The sequence below is a fragment of the Gordionus sp. m RMFG-2023 genome, chromosome 1, assembly GCF_954871325.1.
Source record: "Gordionus sp. m RMFG-2023 chromosome 1, tfGorSpeb1-WG-v2, whole genome shotgun sequence".
Lineage (NCBI taxonomy): Eukaryota > Metazoa > Nematomorpha > Gordioida > Chordodea > Parachordodidae > Gordionus > Gordionus sp. m RMFG-2023.
The window spans coordinates 91352672-91372765 of NC_088775.1; the positions used below are offsets into that span (position 1 = coordinate 91352672).

The 20094-nt window shown below is 23.3% G+C and overlaps 1 protein-coding gene across 1 annotated transcript; it reads left to right on the forward strand.

Annotated features, from left to right (window-relative positions):
- The first annotated feature begins 11527 nt into the window (after nt 1–11527).
- LOC135930939 (uncharacterized) lies at nt 11528–15839 on the forward strand. Its single transcript, XM_065467742.1, has 5 exons — nt 11528–11691; nt 13642–13656; nt 15012–15032; nt 15356–15600; nt 15693–15839. The coding sequence occupies exons 1-5, from the start codon at nt 11634–11636 to the stop codon at nt 15837–15839; spliced, it is 486 nt and encodes a 161-aa protein (XP_065323814.1). The 5' UTR covers nt 11528–11633.
- The last annotated feature ends 4255 nt before the right edge of the window (nt 15840–20094 follow it).

Here is a 20094-nt window from a genome sequence, read left to right on the forward strand (position 1 = left end):
TATATTATAAATATTTTAAAGGGGGTAAATAATAAGATTTTCTATACAAAATTAAAATTACAAAATTTTTCTGTTTTTTTATAATTAATTAAAAATAAATTGATTTTGAAGTTTTGAATTGTCGGGTAAATATTTAATGCCAAAAAAGACTAATATTTTTTCCGAGTTTTTCTTTTAAAAAATATATTCCAATTTTGGAACTTATTAATAGCTATATTATATATATTCTAAATTCAAATCATGCCAGATAATGAAAAAAATAGGTATCAGAGAAAGAAAGATTCTTCAATGAAAGAATTTCGTTGTTTACCTTTTAAATCATTTTCTCCTTTTTTCTAAATAAATTTATATAAAATAATAAATATAATGTGATATTACATTACATTAAGCCCTCACTAATCTACATACCAGATCTGTTTCTTTGAAAAATACTAATTAAGAATATATTTATTTTATAACATGATATCGCTTACCTCGCAATTTTAATAAATCTAAGATATTTATTATTTATTAGTGAAATGTAAACTAGGGGGTAAAAAAAATACGACATTATTATAAATTTATATACACAATTTGTCATATTGATTTCTTTAATAATATTGATATTGGTATAATTTAAAAAAAAAAAAGATAAAACACTAAAATATTAAAACAACTATATAAAAATATCTAAAAATATATAAAATTACTAAATAAAAATATGTATTAATAGTATCGAAGGCTCTAAAAAGAGCTAAATTTAATAATGAAAATGTACCTAAAAGACAAGTATAATTGTGTTTATAAATTTGCAATTTAAGTTTTTGTTTAAGAAATAAGGATTCGCGATTTTCGATTGTTATGCTAAATATTTTTCGTGATAAAGTTTTTAAAAAAATATATGTAGACTGTGAACAATTGCTGTTAGTTGAAATGACTATTGGCTGAAATATAAAGTTATTTAATTTTGAATATTTATTAATTTTTTTATTTTCCCCACAAGGGTTTGTATTAATTGATGAAGGAAAGAATGATACACAGGTTGTATCTCAAATAAGGGATTTCCCATTGGACAAGGGGGTGCAGGTTAAGCAGTCGGGTCTGAGGCCGTCTTGTAATGAGAGGTTGGTAGGTTCAAGGATGTTGGGTATTTAAGCCTTATTAAAACGTTATGTATGATTTTATTAATTGCTTTATGCCGGAGAAGCGTCCTTGGCTACGGTTGCAGTTTAGACCGTGTCTGGCGTTAGATTGAAATAGTAGGCTGCATTGTGGCAAGAGTGTGAATGTGTAAGCGAGCATCCTAATGTAAAGCCTATAGTAACTCTCAGTTGGTCATTGATTTATATATTATCTAAGGTTTAGGTTGGAAGTGCTTCGAACCATTCATGCCCACCGTATTTATCTTTGTTTTGTAATAGTTGTATATCGCTGATTTCGGTAGGGTTTAGACTATTTTGTAATTTTTTTATTAGGGTTTTGATGATAGATTTGTTAGAGATTTCGGTAGGAAATGTATAACCGTCTGGGGTTAGGAGATTCCATCTTTCTATTGCTGCTGATAGAAGATCATCATGAGGAAATATGAATGATGAGATCGCAGAATTGTGCGATAGGCCGTTTGATATAAATAGAGAAAGCGAAAGTAGTTCTAAGGGGATCAGGCAATTTTTTACAGTCTACATATATTTTTTTAAAAACTTTATCACGAAAATTTTTTAGCATAGTAAGCGAAAATCGCGAATCCTTATTTCTTAAACAAAAACTTCGAAATTTTTAAACACAATTATACTTGTCTTTTAGGTACATTTTTATTATTAAATTAAGCTCTTTTTAGAGCCTTCGATACTATTAATATATTTTTAATTTTGTAATTTTATATATTTTTGCATATTTTTATATAGTTGTTTTAATATTTTAGTGTTTTATTACAAAATAAAATTTTATGAGTTAAAAAATTTCTTTAATTATTAAATAATTATTAAATTTTTTTAAAAAGTTTGTTTGATCAAACTTTACTTGTAACTAATAAACCTATTATTTTTTCTTAAAATTATGTGTAAAATAATTTTCTGTTTTGTACACTCTTTTTTAAAAATATGTAGGTTATAAATTTGTTTAAAACTTTCCAACTTTTTCTTTATTTGAATAGTTGAAAATATTCTTAAAAATTATCTAATTTCTATGAATTATTTTTATATAAAAGGTTATGTGTAGGTAATATCATTAATGCTTTGGTATGGAGGATATATAAATATATTTATTCATTATCATACAAAATAAAATAGTAAAAATAAAATTATATATATTAATATATTTCTTTTTAAAATGAATCAAATATAATGTGCCTCCAATAAAATAGCTCGTCAAAGAATAAAGGATAAGTTAAATCCTCTTAATTTGATAAGAGGTGTACCAGAAATTTTTAATTTTTTGATGCGAGATTACTCATATATTTTTTTTTAAATATAATTGAGGAAAATAAAATTTGTTTAAATTATGGTGTAATAGTAAAAGATAATATAAATTCAATGCACAAATTATCCTGGCATAGTTAACTCTATTTTCAGGATATTTGAAATTATAATATCTATTGTCTATTATTTTTTTTATTAAACTAATAATACTTTAATTATTTTCCAGTTAATGGGCTTGATAATTTAAGTAATTAACAATATAATATATTATTTAATTATTTCTGAATAAAATAATTACTAAATCTTAATCCGTTTATACATAAATGTCTATATATAATTTAGAAAAGAGGATTAACAGAGATAGTAAAATAGAATATTTCCTTTAGACAAACCATTATATAATATATATTAAAACTGTTTATCAAGAAAAATAAGAGCACAACACAAACCTTTGTTCATCTTTGATTATTAATAATAAATTTTGAGCTTAGTAATCTTTAATTTAATAATCATTTATTTAATATCAGGTTTGCCATTTTTCACACATTGTGTAGTTAATTTCATCATTTTTCTGAAATAAAATAGTGTATAATCACAATAATTAAACTTAAATTTATAAAAATGTTACAGATTTTTATTAAAAATTATATATTTGTTATAACATTTTAATTTATTTAAAAATATAAAATATATTTAGTTAAATTTGAGAATAATTTTATATTGTATCTATATATATCTAGTTTACAAACTTTTATTATAAATAATATTCAAAATTTTAAAACATTTATTTTAATTTTTATTAAATAATTTCATTCTATTTTAAATTTTACCTTAAAGATTTATTGTCCAAATAGACTTTATAGACCATTGATATGCAATTTAAAGATTATTAATATGTAATTTTAAAATAAGATAAAGAAACATAATTGAAAAATTAACATAGAAATATTATTAATTCTCTTTTTTATATTATTACAATATTCATAATAAAATAAGTCACATTTTTCTTTTATTTTATTATTATAAATTACATTTTATCTCCTTTAACCAAAATTTTTTTTCCTTTTATATCTTTTTTTAACAATAAATAGATAAATCATCAAATAACCAATTATGTAAAATGAAAAATGTTTGTTTAAAATTGATATCAAAAAAAATATAACAATTGTCAAAATAAATTAATTTTAAAATAATGTAAATATGATAAAATAAAACGTTAATATAAAATAATCTCAATCACTTATTTAACAATAACCAATAAGCTTGCAGATGTGAAGTCCTAAATCTTTGAACAAGGATAATGAAGCTTATGAAGGACTAAGGTTTTAGATATTATTTAAGAAAAGATATGATCTTCTGGAATTTTTAAATATTTGGAAATTTTAAGCTGCTCTAGAGTTTGGAGTTTAATTGGATAGAATAGATCTATATAAGAATAGAAGCAAATGGGAAATTGTCTTCAGTTCTATTGGGTCAGAGTAATTCTGTCAGGCCTCTTTCTATAGGATCTAATATGTCCAGGTGGTTCAATTATTGCAGGTATTTGAGCTTTAATATATATAATGAACCTTTTAAGGTCGAATTTATGAACGATTTAATTGAGATGACCATCTTTCCTTGTTTTAATTTCTATTCTTATAGTCACAATTTTACTCACTTGTAATTTAATCTATATTTCACATCTTAGTAAAGAAATTAAAAGCTATAAGTAAATAACTATTATATATTTTTTTAATAATATATATTTATTCAATAATCCTTAATTTGGGACTTCACATGCGTATCTTCTTTCCCAAAAAATTTAAATTCTAATCCGGTTGATATAGCCGAGAAAAAAAATAATGAAATATTCCAAATTCACAAATTATATTTTTACACCGATTGTTATCTCTTCCCTTGGACATGTGCCAAGCGGAACTTTAAAGTTTTTAAAAAATATAGGGGATAAGACAAGAGCCCTTACATCAGAACCTAAAGAATTTTATTTTTTAAAACAAAACCTTCAAATCACAATTTTAAAATATAATTACGCATGTTTTTTGGGAACTTGTAGTCCCACCTCCGTTTTTATATAATATTGTTTTATTTTATTTTATATTTGATGTGAGAAAACTATATTGAATAAAAATATATTATTTAAAAAAAAAAAATTATATATTTTTTATGATACTGAGAATATAACTTATTACTATTGATAAATAAACAGTCATTGAAAATTAACTTTGATTACACTAAAAAAAATCAATATTACCTGGGATTTTATTATTAATTGAATTTCCATTGCATATAAAAGTTAGAGATTAAGATAAATCAAAAAAACACACCAAAAATATACTAAACCAAAAATTCAAGCCTTTCTTTCAGCAACTTCTTGATTTTACATAGATCTTGAAGATTCATTATTAGTAAAAATTTAAGCCCTTTATTTTAACGTATATATCCTTTATAAAATTTGAATTTAATTTTAAGATAGAACTCCTTTTAATACAAACATTTAAAAATTCTCCCCTATAATTTTTGTTCTTATCCATTCCCTCACCGGTGTAAATTGTGAATAACCTTTCAAATAAATTCAGTTTTTTAATAAAGCATTATTCTTCCATATGAAGCATTAATTAATTAACAAATATTTAAAAATTTCTACCAATCTTTAACTAGGCTATGACATCCAAACTACAAACCTCCATTTTTAGTTTAACCTTCTCTTCATTTCCTCCCTTTCGAAAAGTGTAATATTTACGGCATGTGTTAATTTAATATGGTCAAGAAACACATTATTTCTAGAGTGATCAGGTTTAATAGCTTTGATGTTTAAAAAAATCCCTATAAAAAACTAACGCCATTCCGCTTTACTTCTTTTTCGTTAACTCTTATTATTGTTCGATTAATATGAAATTCATTCAATTTTAATTTGTTTAGCAGAATCTGCTAATTCCCTTCTATATTATAACCTAATAAAACCCGGTTAAAATTTAATAAATTTTTTTACCAATTACGGTTTATTTTTTGAACTCTGGTCATGAAAATTTATTATTTTATTCCTTTTTGATATAGATGCATATAATATTTTACCTCAAAATTTATTTCAAAGGTCGAAATAATATAAAATTTCTCTATTTTTTATTCACTTTTCTTAATCAATATTTCATTTGTGATTTCTGCAGATAAGAAAAATAAGAACAAGAGAAAAAAGTCAGCCTCAGTAACAAAAAATTATTTTATGTCATATTATAATTTTATAGGCATTTATTATGTATATGTCTTAAAGTATTTATGGGAAATATAAAATAAGCAAGCTATCAAATATCAATCATGATATATTACATTAGAAGGATCTTCCATTGAAGATTTTATATTTCCATAAAAAATATTTTAATATAAAAATAGTTTAAATTTTTTTAGTATGTGCTATTTTCCTATAACAAAAGGCTCTTCTTAACACTTACTTTTATTTTTATATAATAAAATAATTATCGTATTTGAAATTCTAATTATTATATCATCATTTTGAAAAATTGAATTTTTATAGCCTAGGTAGATATTAAAATTTTATAAATTAAATAAAAAGTAGTAAATAAGCTTTAAAAAATAAGTTAACTCCAATAAAGTGTAATAAAATTTTTAGAAAATAAAATATTAAATATGTTATTTATTCTATAATTAGTGAAAGATAAAAAATTTTTTGACATGTTGTTTTTGTATTATAATATAAATTTGAATATGAATTATACGAAGCTAGACTAATTAATTGTTAACATTTTTTTGAAAATTTAAATTTGGCTAAATGATAAGAAACGAAAAAATCAATTTTTTTATAAAGACCTGGATGAATAGTTTTATGTAGATGCTATAAATTAAATTTTAAAATGGTAAATAAAATTCTATGAAATTTGAATATTAAATATAACACCACCCATTGATCATAAGGCACCAGCAATTGAGTTAGTCTTAAGAAAAGCAAAGGTTAAGTTAAATACTAAACATTCCTGGTTAAATGATTAAAATTTTGAAAATATAAATGTAATTTTAAATAATTAAAATAGAATATTTTATTTGTAAATATATTATAAAAATTATATATATTAATAACTATATTTTTAAATCATGCTATTCTACTTAATAAATTTTTATACATAATATGTAGAGAAATTTTTTTTTGAAAAATGTAACAAAAATAATTAGAAAACTAGGTTAATTTTTTAAACATTAATGTAAATTAACTTTTTCATTTTCAAGCAAATATAAAAAACGAAATCTAATTTGAATATCGGTTTTAGTTTTTCCGTCTACCCCTTTCTTTCACAACCAACAAATATATGAGTTCAGGCAAATCGAGCTTGGCCATGAATTGCTGACAATCATAACCCTCTGAAAAATAAAAAGTAGAGCTGTTGTTCTCCTAAAACGGGGGAGGGAGGTTGGTTCAAAGTGGCCTATGCTAAAAAATTATTAAGTTTGATTTTGATCATATAATATTATGAGTATAACCTGACATTTTTTGAAATGCATTATAACTGAAAATTAAGTTTATAATATTTATTTCTCATATTATCAATAAGAAAATGGAGATCTATATTATCATTCTCTCTTTATATTTGTAAACAGATGGGGGGGGGGGACTAAAAATTGCAAATATTTCAATTAGGACCAAAAACGTTTGCAATAGGTGGGCTCATAGTTTAGAATTTTTGTTAATATGAATATAATGGTAATCTATGATTATTTCCTTTAGAAAAATTATTACACCAAATATTAAATTTGCAATATATTATGATAATAGTTGAAAGTTTGATTAAATATCATTCAGTTTATTTAATTTTTGGAATATTGTTTTAATATACTAGAGTAATTTTGTATTTTTGAAACTTATTAATACGCTTTGGTGTATCTTGAATCTAATGAAAAAGGCTAAAATTTTGCTACTATTGAATGATTATCACTTTATATGTTTGTGGATTCGATTCCAAATATTGCCTTCAATGCAAAATTCACGAGAATAATATATCAAAATATTTGCTGCCTCCGCTTCATATAATTTAGGAAATAGATTAGCTTAGACGATTTTTTTGTAAATTTTTGATATATGGAATCCATAGAGGTATTTCCTAGCCTCATTATAAAAAATAAAGGAAAAACATTTTAGAATATTTTTATCGGAAAATAATTTTAAAACATCTTTGATATAAATTACAAATTTTATAATTAATGTAAGGTTTAACTAATAGCTCATGTTAAACTAGTAGGTAAAGAAAGGTTTTATGCAGATAAAGTAGACTGAGTAAGCCAGGCATAGCTTTGAAAGTCATCTTATACTTATTTCTATTTTATATATTGTAAACATAAATTATTCTATTTATTATTAAAAGAAAAAATAGATGAGAAAAAATCTGTGAAACAAAAAAATTATTCTTTTAAAGTTTATAAGGGTATTGGGTATATTTGCTAAAATTGTGATTCATTAATATTTACATTCTTTCAAATCTATGCTATTAATTTTTCGGGATAACCATTATAACATTTTTATTCAAGATTATGTTTAATTTACTTAGAATTGTGATTTATAAATATTTACATTATTTTTTTTCCAATTTATAATAAAACTTTGGGTTCAGCATCACAAACGAATATTTATCATGTGAAATACTTTTTAAAAGCTTTTTTAATAAAGGTAAGCCAATTGTGTTTTAGGTCTTGTATTTATATTTTACCAAAAATATTTTATAAAATAAGAGTAATTGATTTTATTCAAATTATAGGTAAATTCATAGCAAATTTGGATATATACTATAATTATGGCAAAAAATTAAAAATACAGCAATCATTATAAGTGTATCATATATGGATTTAAAATTTATCTCCTTTATTTTAGAAGGTAGCTAATGCTTAAAATTAGAAAATATAGGTTAGAGTTAATATATATATATATAAATAGTTGAGTAAGTTTTGGCAATAGTTATCCAAATAAAAAATCCGACTTGTTTACAACATTAAGTACTGTTTATTATCCCTAATTTCTCATTAATATAAAAAAATTTACGTGACCTATGTTTTGCATAATAAAAATTTTAAGTGATAAAAAAAATTTGATAAGCAACCAACCCAGTATTAAAAACCTTTATTACGAAACAAATTTTATCGAAATCATTATCACGAAATTTCATTTATCGCTAAGAAATTGAGCAAAGGTAATATTGCTACACCAATTTCGAGATAATCTTACCCCGAAATATTCAGTGAAGACAATATCGCGAACCTTTTACAGCGAATTTATTTTTGCAAAACTCAGCGAACACTCTCGAGCAAATAGATTTTAGCGAAACTTTCATCTTAAACCAATTTTAGCAAAACTTTAATGGCGAACCCATTGTAAGGAGATTTTTTATAGCGAATGTAGCCAGACAATGAATATATTGCGATGCATTAATTAAATGAAAAACAATATATTGAATAATAATTTACCAAGATAAATTCTTAAATTATAAGTTTTAAGGATATTTCGTTACTTATTGTCTATTAAATTAGCAAGAGTTAACAGGGCTGTAATTCCTTGTAAATTAAGTAGTAAAATTATGGATTTATTACATGCAGGACATCAAGGTCGAGACAAGATAAAATCTTGGGCACGAGAAGATGTATGGTGGCCTGGTATAGGCAATGATATTAAAAGGATTACAAGGAAATGCGTTCATTGTAATACCTGTTCACCTATGCCCTGTAAGGAGGGAAGTCAAACTGGCCCCGATCAAAGAAACCGTGGAATGAGAGCTCCTCCCCATTTTTTTAATCTTAATAAAAAGTCATACTTTTTAATGGTAGTTTTGTATTCAAAATGGATAGAATAGAGGTTTATGGTTATACCACTAAAATAGTTATTAAGAAAATACGGGAATTATGCCCAATTCGGTTTGCCTGACACAATAGTGTCTGATGGGAGTCATGCCTTCATAAGTGATGAGAAAAATTTATATACTAAGTCACAAACCCAGCATATTCTTGCGCCGCTGTATTATCCCAGCTCGGACAAGCTGAGAGGATGTTAGCAATTAGTTAAAGGTAGGATTAGAAAAGCTGGTAATCATAAGGTTAAGGCGTTTATATCTCAATTATATTACCTTAATTCTCGCAATCGAGAGGGGGTTATTGGAGTTATTTTTAGGTAGACGAACAAGGGGTCCTTTAGATATATTGAAACCAACATTACTGCCTCACTGGGAGAAAAAGCCGGGACCAGATTTTCTGTAGGACAGAATTTTTGGGCCAGGTTGTTTGATAATAATAAAAGGAAATGGGAGAAGGGAATAATCATACAGAATATGGGATCAAAATTCTCTTGTGGTGAGGCATAAAAATAACCTCAAGATTCGGATTTAAAAAAAATATTAGAGGGTATTTTTAAACACATTTATATAATTAATTGTTAATGATTTGATAATCAATGTGAATATATTGAGGTAACAAATATAATATATTTGATATATTGATCGCGAAAAGTAACGATCATATATATAATCATGATCTTAAAACTGTTATTTTAGGCCTGTATGGGTTACCAGTGATGTATGAATTTTTATATTCAAAACTGACTGTTATTAGCGCATTATTTTTATTAATACTTATTCTTTCAATTTTACTACACAAAGGATTTCGTTTTTTGGTAACAATAATACCATTTTTTTCCATATTATTTGGAAAATTTTATGCAAAATTAGACAATGGTAAGATTGCATTTGTCAAAAAATTATTTCTCGATCAATGGAAAATAATTAAAAATGTATATTTAGGTTTAGTGATCATGATACATTTGAACATGGCAATATATTTCAGTTTAATTCACCAAAGAGGCACTTGGTAATTAATATATAATTTCTGTATTTCAGTTTGATTCACCAAAGAAGCACTTGGTAATTTTAATTTAATTTTTATAATGTTGATAAGATCTAACATGTGAAAATAAAACTTATTAAGAAATATCAGTGATCATAGATGATAACAAAGTTTTGATAAGGGTAATATATGGGAAAAAAAGTCTTATTTATCTTAAACAATAAAGACTATTTTAATTTAAGAATTAAAATGTTATCAGTTTAATGAACACATTTATTTTACTAGAATCATTTAAATAATACCACGTGTCATGGTATTAGAAGGTTTTAAAAAAAAAAGTAACTAATCACCATGAAGATAATATAAGAGATTATTATTAGATGATCAACGTTTTACCAGCTAAATCAAGCCAACGATAACTTGATGACTATCGTTATTCAAATCAAGCCCACAATCATGGGATTATTATCGGTACAACTAGTGATCGAGCTCAAGATTATATAAATAGAATAAATGTAGACAACTGGATATCAGATATTTATCCCTATGAATATGATATGAAAAAAAAATCCTTTTACTATTCAAAACAATTTGTAATATCTTCTTTATAATATTTTTTAAATATATAGTAAATATTATATTTAATTGTGAGGAATGTAATTGTTGGTAAATCGCCTCAAAAATTGCGTTTTGCAGACAGATCAAGAATAAAAACGGTCAATCGTTCCGTTTATTTAATGAGCAGCTTTATAAAGACCCACCCAATATTTGACGTTAAACGATATAATTTTACAAAAGATAAGAGATAAATTGAAACGGGGGAAAAAAATAATTAAAATTTAATTCTATTAAAATGACCTGACAAATAAAAATGTTTATAAAATTTTTCTAGATAAACATTTTATTTTGCGTTTGTGTAAATTTTTTTTATTTGCATTTATTATTAACAATTTTCTTAGAAACTCAAGAAAAAATTTGATAAAATAATTTTTTTATATAGATAAATTGGAGTTAAAGGCAATAATATTATATTATATTATATAATATTATATTAGTCATCAAAAAAAATTATTAAAATTTAATTTTATTAAAATGACGTGCCAAATAATAATGTTTATAAAATTTTTTTAGATAAACATTTTATTTTGAGAAATTTCTCTTGTGTAAATATTTTTTTTATTTCCATTTATTATTAACAATTTTCTTAGAAACTCAAGCAAAAAATTTGATAAAAAAATTTTTTTTATATAGATAAATTGGAGATAAAAGCAATAATATTATACAATATTATATTAGTCATCAAAAAAATTTTAATAATTTTTGTTAAAATTTTTTAAGAAAAAATATCATTATAATTATTTACTAATTATAGAGTTTAGGTGAAACAAAATATTCAAAATTCAATCTCTAAAAATGATAAAACTGCTATTGATTCTCTCCATAATGGTTTTGACCATATTCCAATTCAATAGTAAATAAATATTTTTTTTTATGTCATTAATAATTTATAGCATATTTTTATTATTCTTTTAAAATTATATAAACTTTAAAAGCTTTTAAATATTTAATATAAATTAGGGGCATTCAATTTTTTTTATAATTATCAGACTCGCAGACCAGCCTGAACTGAACTTAGAAACAGCGGATATATACTGCCTGGCTAGAGTCGTTTAATAGTAATATTATTTTAAAAAAATCAGTAAAATAATTTTAACCCGATGAGACATTATTAAATTTTAAATTATATCAATAATCATACCGAGGTTTCATTTAATCAACCCTCTTCCAAAACCAAACGGATGCAAAAATTGTCTCAAATAAAAAATATATTTTAAAATCTAAATCAAACAGAGACATAATAATAAATATTAAAAATCTAAATCAGGTATAATATTAAAATGACTTGGGGTATACAAAAATAATAAATAGTTTTTTTTATATAAAATTAAAGTTAGGTGTAAAAATAGAAGAAAAATAATTTTATTTAGACAGACATACTCTATTGTGGAATTTTATGATAAAATTATAAATTAGTTTAATCACAAATTAATTTAAATTAATTTGTTATCTATTTTTCACTTTAACGTAGTAGCATATAGATTTAATAGAAAATTTAATTAGAATCTTAAATCGCACAGAGCTAGTTATTATCTATATAATATTTTTTATTTATTAATACGTAATCTTTACTCCAATAATAGCTCTAACTTTTCTACCTATGGATTTTGTTTTATAAAATTATTTATAAATTTTTAGACCGTATATATTAATATTAATACTTAACATTATTTAATATTTAATATAATAAAAATTTATTATTATTTGATCCTTCCTAAATGCTTAAAATATCTGGATAAAAATATATATTTTCTAGATCTATAATAATATTTAAATAATATTAAATTAATAATTAATATAAGTACAAATTCTGGGATCAATCAATTGTAATTTTAAATAATAACAACCATCATAAAATAAACATTAGTAATAAAATTAATATATATTTATATGTTAAACAATGATGACTGTAATTATTGAGGAAAGTTTTGATTAAGATAATTTTTTAAAAACTAAATACAACATTAACAGTCCGAAAGAAGTCCTAAAATAGCATTTTTATTAGGTCATAAAATAAATATGAATTAAACTTCCACCCTGGAAATTTTAAATCATATATATGTCGTATGGGGATTCAGAATCTCTGGTTTTTAAATCCTTTACCAAGGGCGATTTAAAAAATTTTAAAATCCGATTTAACCGGAAATGGATTCTGGCATGTTTAGAGTATTTACCCTACAAATTTCAGCCAATTTTGCCATGAACCTTAGAACTACTTCAAATTTATATTAATTTTTATATGGATTTTTCATATAAATTTAAAAAAAATACTTAAATATCTATGACAGAAATTTTTATTGTAAATACTCGATACATTCTAGAATACATTTCGGTTAAATTGGATTTTAGAATTTTTTAAATGGCCCTCGGTAAAGGATTTAATCAAGAGGTTCCGAATATCCCCATGGATTCCTAATCTCCATATAACATTTTATTTACTAAGTAGTCGGAAAATAAATTATTATATCATATTTGCCCTGTTCAAAAGTTAAATTTATTTAAAACAGAGGCTTAAATCTTCCTAGTTATTTTTATATGAGGTTTTTGTACAACACTAATCATAATCATATTATATTTTTTTAATATTTATACAATAATATTTATATAATATTTCAATTTGGATAAAAACATAATAGAAATTATCTTGGATACAATATAATATTTAAATATGAATCTCTATTTATCGGATTGCTAGAATTTTAGCCCTAGTGGCAATTTCTTATATAATTATCAAATTATTGTTAATCTATTATTCTTGTTATATATTATATTGATCGTATTTTATATTTAATAAAAAAAATAGGTGCAACTACTCCAAGTAAATATTTAAAAAATCTTAATTATAACAACTACAATATTATTATTATTATTATATATAAAATAAATATGATTTATATTTTCTTTAAATATCTGAATTCATTCTTAATGGATAAATATGTAAAGGTTTATCTTAATAGCCACCTTATATTTTTATTCTATGCGAATTCATATTTAATACAGATTAAATAATTTTGTTTAGAAGGCAGTGTAGTGCTAGATCTGCTTAAATATAAAATTGTTGTTTAGATTAATAATTTTTTAATCTAAAATTTTGCTTTTACTTTAAATTTTTTGTCTTGCTCAATTTAATTTTGCTTTGGTTCCCTCTCAAACTTGAATGTCACCCAGAAATCTCAAATTTAAACACAATCAATGAGAAATTATAATTTATTACACCAAAAATTTTTCGAAACTAAAATTTTATTAAAAACCTTATTTTAGTTTTTTTGATTTAATAAACCTAATACCTAAAAATAACCTAATCATGGAATAAATAAAGAATATTATAAATATTCGAGCCAAAAGAGATTAATAAATTTTAATTTTAAAAAATATTTAATTTTGATAAAATAATTAGCTTAAAATTAAATATCTCTAAATATTTTTTAAAAAAAAACTAATCATAATCTACTCTTAATATATAGTAGTGACATAGAGAATAAATAGAAATTTTATTTTCTAAAATTTTCTAAAATAAATAAATGATGCGACAAAAGTCAAATAAAAATTTGAAAAATAAAATAAAATACTGAGTTAAAAATGTATATGATCTATCAAGCTAATGTGAAACATAAATTTTACAAATTTGGATATCGAAATATATTCAAAACAATATTAACTGATGTTAAAAATATGATTTTTTTTTAATTATATATAAAAAATTTTGAATATATAGTAATGATATGATTAAATATATAAATTTATATCTCAAGGCGAAATTAATTTATATTAAGATTTATAATATTAACGAATATATAGATGTATATATTATATCTTTACCGTAAACCAAATTTAAAAAATTATATTAGACAGAGATATGATAAAAATAAAAAGACCTAAATTTGCGTGTTGCATCAAAGCAAAGACTCGTACTTAGTTCATTTACAATCTTATAATTGGTTTAGAATGCTGTAGTGTTAACTAACTTGGTTTGCTACAGACTTGTATAGAATAAAACTTAATTGAGATTTTTTAAATATGTTATTTAATGCAATAAAAGAATCGCCCTTATTTGAAAGATAATAATTTTAATTAATTATTTATTTGAGATACAAAGCAGCATAATAATCTCTCAATCTTATATGGTAATTATTGAAAGATAATTTTTTACTTATTTTAAAATATTTTATTTAGATACCAGTCCAACGAATATGAGTAAATTAAATATTAAATAATAAGTGACATTTTATTTTATCAGTCTAATTTATGTTTAAAAATACCGTAAATAAGATTTAATTTATATATTTAATATAGCGATTAAAATACCTTATTAGTTTTATTATATTGCTCGATTTGAGCCGATTTTTAAAAAACCACAAAAGGCCTAGAGATTTTTCAAATGGATGCCTAAACCACCTAAGTATTGAGTTAGCCGTTTTATAAAAACCGTGTCAAAACGAGCCATAATACTACCAAATATTATACATTTTGATTTTAAAACAAATTTATACATAGTCTAATTCTAAAAAAAAACATAGCATTCAAACCTAGTAAGACGTGCTGTAAAATGGAAAAATATTCCAAGCATGGTTTTAGAAATATAAAATCTGATCTAGTAGAAAATAATAGAAATGGCATATATAATGTAACGTTAAAATTCTCAACTCCCAAATCGTCGTACTTTAAAATGGATAGTTTCATCTTTAGAGTGCAAATATTAGAGGATGGAAAAAATCTTAGCCAAGTTATTCAAGATGGGTCGGTCCAATACAAAAATGGAAAGGTTTTTACTTCATATTTTTTTTATAGAATTTATATCTAAGAATCTCTCATAAAACGATAATTATTTATTTTTTTCTCTTTCAGATAAAATAGGAAAACTACCAATTTACAATGACAAATTTAAATCAAAGCTTGGAATACTTCATAGATATTTTAATGCACTTCCAGAATGTTTTAATTTATCAGTCTTCATCTAAACACACATTGAAATGTAATATTATTATACATTCATTTGTCTAAATATTAAATTTAAAGGAAAAAGAATAGTTTTTAGGGTACATTAGTTTGTATAATTATTTTAATCATTAAAAAAATTTCCCATTTAATTATAATAACTCTATGACTTATTAGGAGAAATTTTAAAAATAGAGGCAATAGTTATTCTTTTAAAAATTTCAGAGATACATTTTAACAATTATATTGAATTTCAAATCATATAATTCAAATAAAAAAATTATTATTATGTAAATTTTATTTTATTCAATTTATAGATCGGTCTCCAAGACGTCTTTTAATTGGTAGGCAATTTAATTTATTCAAAAATATATTTATTTTATACTTAATAAATCATATTTTTTTCAAATTGCCAAAGCACTATATAATTAATTGAATATTTGAATATAGATAATACATTCATTCGCTTTCTCATAAAATTAAATTACGAGCAAAAAACCAGTCAAGAATGATGGGGAATCAGAATTTTATCCTACGGTTAAATCTGAATACCCTTTTATTTGATGATAAATAAATCAGCCTAAATCAGAAAAATATAGGGAAAGAAAAAAAAATGATTCCCAATCATTAACATCAGAGCTCCCGTTTGTCAACTGCTTATGCACCCCAAAGCGTGAAGATGGGAGATAAATTAGAGGGAAGTAAAGAAAAGAATAAAGGAATGAATAGAAGAGAATAGAAATAAGAACTAAAATATGAAATATGAAAAAAATTTTTTTTTATAATTTAAGTTTTCAACTTAGGGTTTCAAGACACATGCATTTGTAGCCATATAAAAAGAGACAATAATGTAATAAAATTTATAATATCAAAAGTTTTACCTGTTTTTAATTGTTTTTAAAATTATATCACCACGTTACCTCTTTTTATTTGATGATGAAGATGTTGTCTTTTCTTTCCCCAAAATATGTCGTAAATAATTTTTTAAGGGTAAAAAAATTGAAAGCATAAAATAGAATTTACTGTTATTGATTAAATAGTTGATAATTATTTTGACTTTTCTTTGCCGAAAGTATGTCTCTAAAATTTTATTTAAAGTATAAAATTGAAAGCATCGAATAGAATTTACTGTAGCGGATGATGAATGATAAGAATTAAATAGTGTATAAGATTTTGTTTGTTGATACAACCTAGTTTAATTTATATCAATTTACTGACCAAAAAATTGAATGAATAATAATTATAAAAATCAAAAATGGTCCATATAAGATTTTACTGTTCATAAAAATTAAAAAGCTTATAAGAATGAGGCTAGCCAGTTTAATTAATTTAAAGATAAAAAAATTAAAAAAGGATATATGATATACTATTGAGGATGTAGAAGCAATAAAATACTGCTCTCAATTTTCTCTCTAAATTTAATTAAAAAGAATATAAATTACTACCTTGTTACTAAAATAAGACCAGATTAATTTACATTATTTAGATCCATCTTAAATTATAAAATAGAAATTATAATGGCGGTTATATTCTGCTAGGATATAACTTAGAATTTTATTAATAATCTGGAAATATTTCGATAAAAAAAATACTGAATTTATAAGAGCGGCCAAACGCTAAACAGCTATAGCAAATAATGTCGTATTGAGTTGTGAGTTTGATTCCACTTCATGGCTTGTTGCACTTTTTCATAAAACGCTATAATTTTCCTGTGGCACAGCTTTTATTATATAAAAGATATGATTTACGCGGATTGGCTCAAAATAACCCCTTGAAAAAATTTTGAAAGAATTTTTCTGTCTAGCTAGTTACCTAATTATGTATGAGTTATACCCGGAGTTGGGCAGGTCCTCCAAAAAAAGAATCTAGATACAGGTACAGATTCTTTATAAAAAAATGAATCTTAGATCCAGATACTAGTATCTTTTTTAAAATATCAAAAAGATACAAGATAAAAGATACTTGTATCTTTTACTAAATTAGAGTATCTTAAATACAAGATACTTCTAAATTATCATTACCAATTAAATTAGAATAGTTCATAAAATACAGTTTTTATTATTTATTTGTGAAGAACATAGCATACACATATAAGAATGAATATTTACAAAAATTAATAAAATATTTATTAATAAATTAATTATAATAACCAGGGATTTCAATTTAGATTTTGCCCTTTAATAGCTTAAAAAGGGAAGGGAGAGTAGTATATTTAATTGGAGTTAAAAATTTGCAAATAAGAAAATAAAATTAAATCAAATGATTTATAAGAATTTGCAGGTTTTTTTCTGTGTTGTTTTAAATATAACTTATATTCGGAGTATATGGCTAAATGGCATCTCTATAAAAAAATATACAAGTTTTATTTTATTCATTATCTTTAATAAGTATTTATCATTACTTGTTCGTGATATTTATGTATTTTTTAAATTAGTTTATCTTCTAATATAACTTATTAATTCTTGAGTTTGTAATATGATATATTTAAATCTCTTTTCAAATTTTTTTTATATATTTCTTGGAATCATTAATTATATATAAAAAATAAGAAAATAATGTACAACATTATATTATAATTAGTAAATACATAACGATTTTCTTTAATGCATTTTAAATTGATTAAATTTTGTAAATAATCAGGGTTGTACAAGTCGGTCAATTGACAGGTCAAATTCAATAAATTGACCGGTCAATTGACAGACGGTATATTTTGGTCAAATATGGTCAAATACTATAAAATGTTATTGGTGAATAACTATATTTATTTAATGAACTAATATGAATTTAAAGCATATTTATCAATCTAATTTGTTTACAAATTATTTTATAATATATTTGTATCTTAAAGGCATCGATTTAATTATAACTTTATTAAAAATATAAAATTTTCTTATTAAAATATTACAATTTCAATTTGAAATATAAAAAAAAAGAATTTTTCTCATTATTAATTTGATTGGATTTAAATATATAAATAAATATAAAAATTTTACTTAAGCATAGTTTGAGAAATTTACTAATTGCCAATTTATATTACATTATGTACAATTATCCAAACAAGATGGGCATCATAAATAAAGTGTAATGAGCAAATATAAATATGCAAGAAAGCACTGAAAGCAGCTATTGAAGAAGTTGAATATTTGTTCGTGAGAAATTATCAATAATATATTAAATGATATTTTGGACAAAAAATTTAAAATTTTAAACTATTCATAAACATTTAGCTATCTAATTGACCTTGGCTTATGTAAAAAACGAGATGCTTAATTTAGAAAACACATAATACAATCATGTCCTTGATTTTTTAATTTACCAACTTTTATAGTCAAAACAAAAGATTCTTTATTATAAAATTGTTTCCTATATATAGTCTTTTATAATTTTCATTTAACTTCTACTAATATGCAATTACATTGACCTCCATAAGATAATATAAAATATAAGAAATATATAATTCAAATAGCGTAACCTTTTAATATATATATAAACATTCTATATTCTTTCCCACCAAGTTAAGATCGTCTATCAATCTTTTTATTATCAAGTTCAAGTTCATCTATTAATCTTTTTCTTGGCTTTCGTTCCCTTGTTGGATAACGCGGTTGCCTTCCTTTTTGACTTGGTTCAATTGGGATTATTGATTTGGTTTCGTCTGGTTCTTCCTTTATTTGTAGTGATCTGCGTGTTTTCGTAATATTTTATCTTTTTCTTCTACGTTATACGAGAATTTTGCTTGTTGATTCATTATTTTTCCTTCATGCCATCCTTTTTCAAGTGGATTTTTTATCCAAACTATTTCGTTTTTTAATCTCTATGTATGCTTTCGTTTAACTGGTCGTGTTTTACTACAGAGGTTTCTAATTAGTAATTGATGGTTTCACCTAGTCTAATAAAGTATTTAGTCTTCTCCCCATAAACAGTTTGGAAGGTATTCGGCCCGTTGACGAATGTTCGGAATTTCTATATGTAACTAATACTCCATTAAGGCATTTTTCCCCATCATTTGTTTGTACTCTATTAGCAAAATACCGTTTTATAGTTTGTATGCATCTTTCAACTAATCCGTTACTTCTCGGATGGTATGGTGTAGTTTTTATGTGTTGTATATTCTTATTTTTGCACCATTTGTAAAATTCATTTGAAATGAATTGTGGACCATTGTCTGTGACAATTTGCGTGGAACACCATATCGTGTAAGCCATTTTTTTAATCTATTTATTAAATTTTTACTTGTGGTATCTTTGATTCTATCGATCTCTATCCATTTTGAATATGCATCGATTCCAACCAGCTAATAAAATCCGTCTAGTGGTCCGGC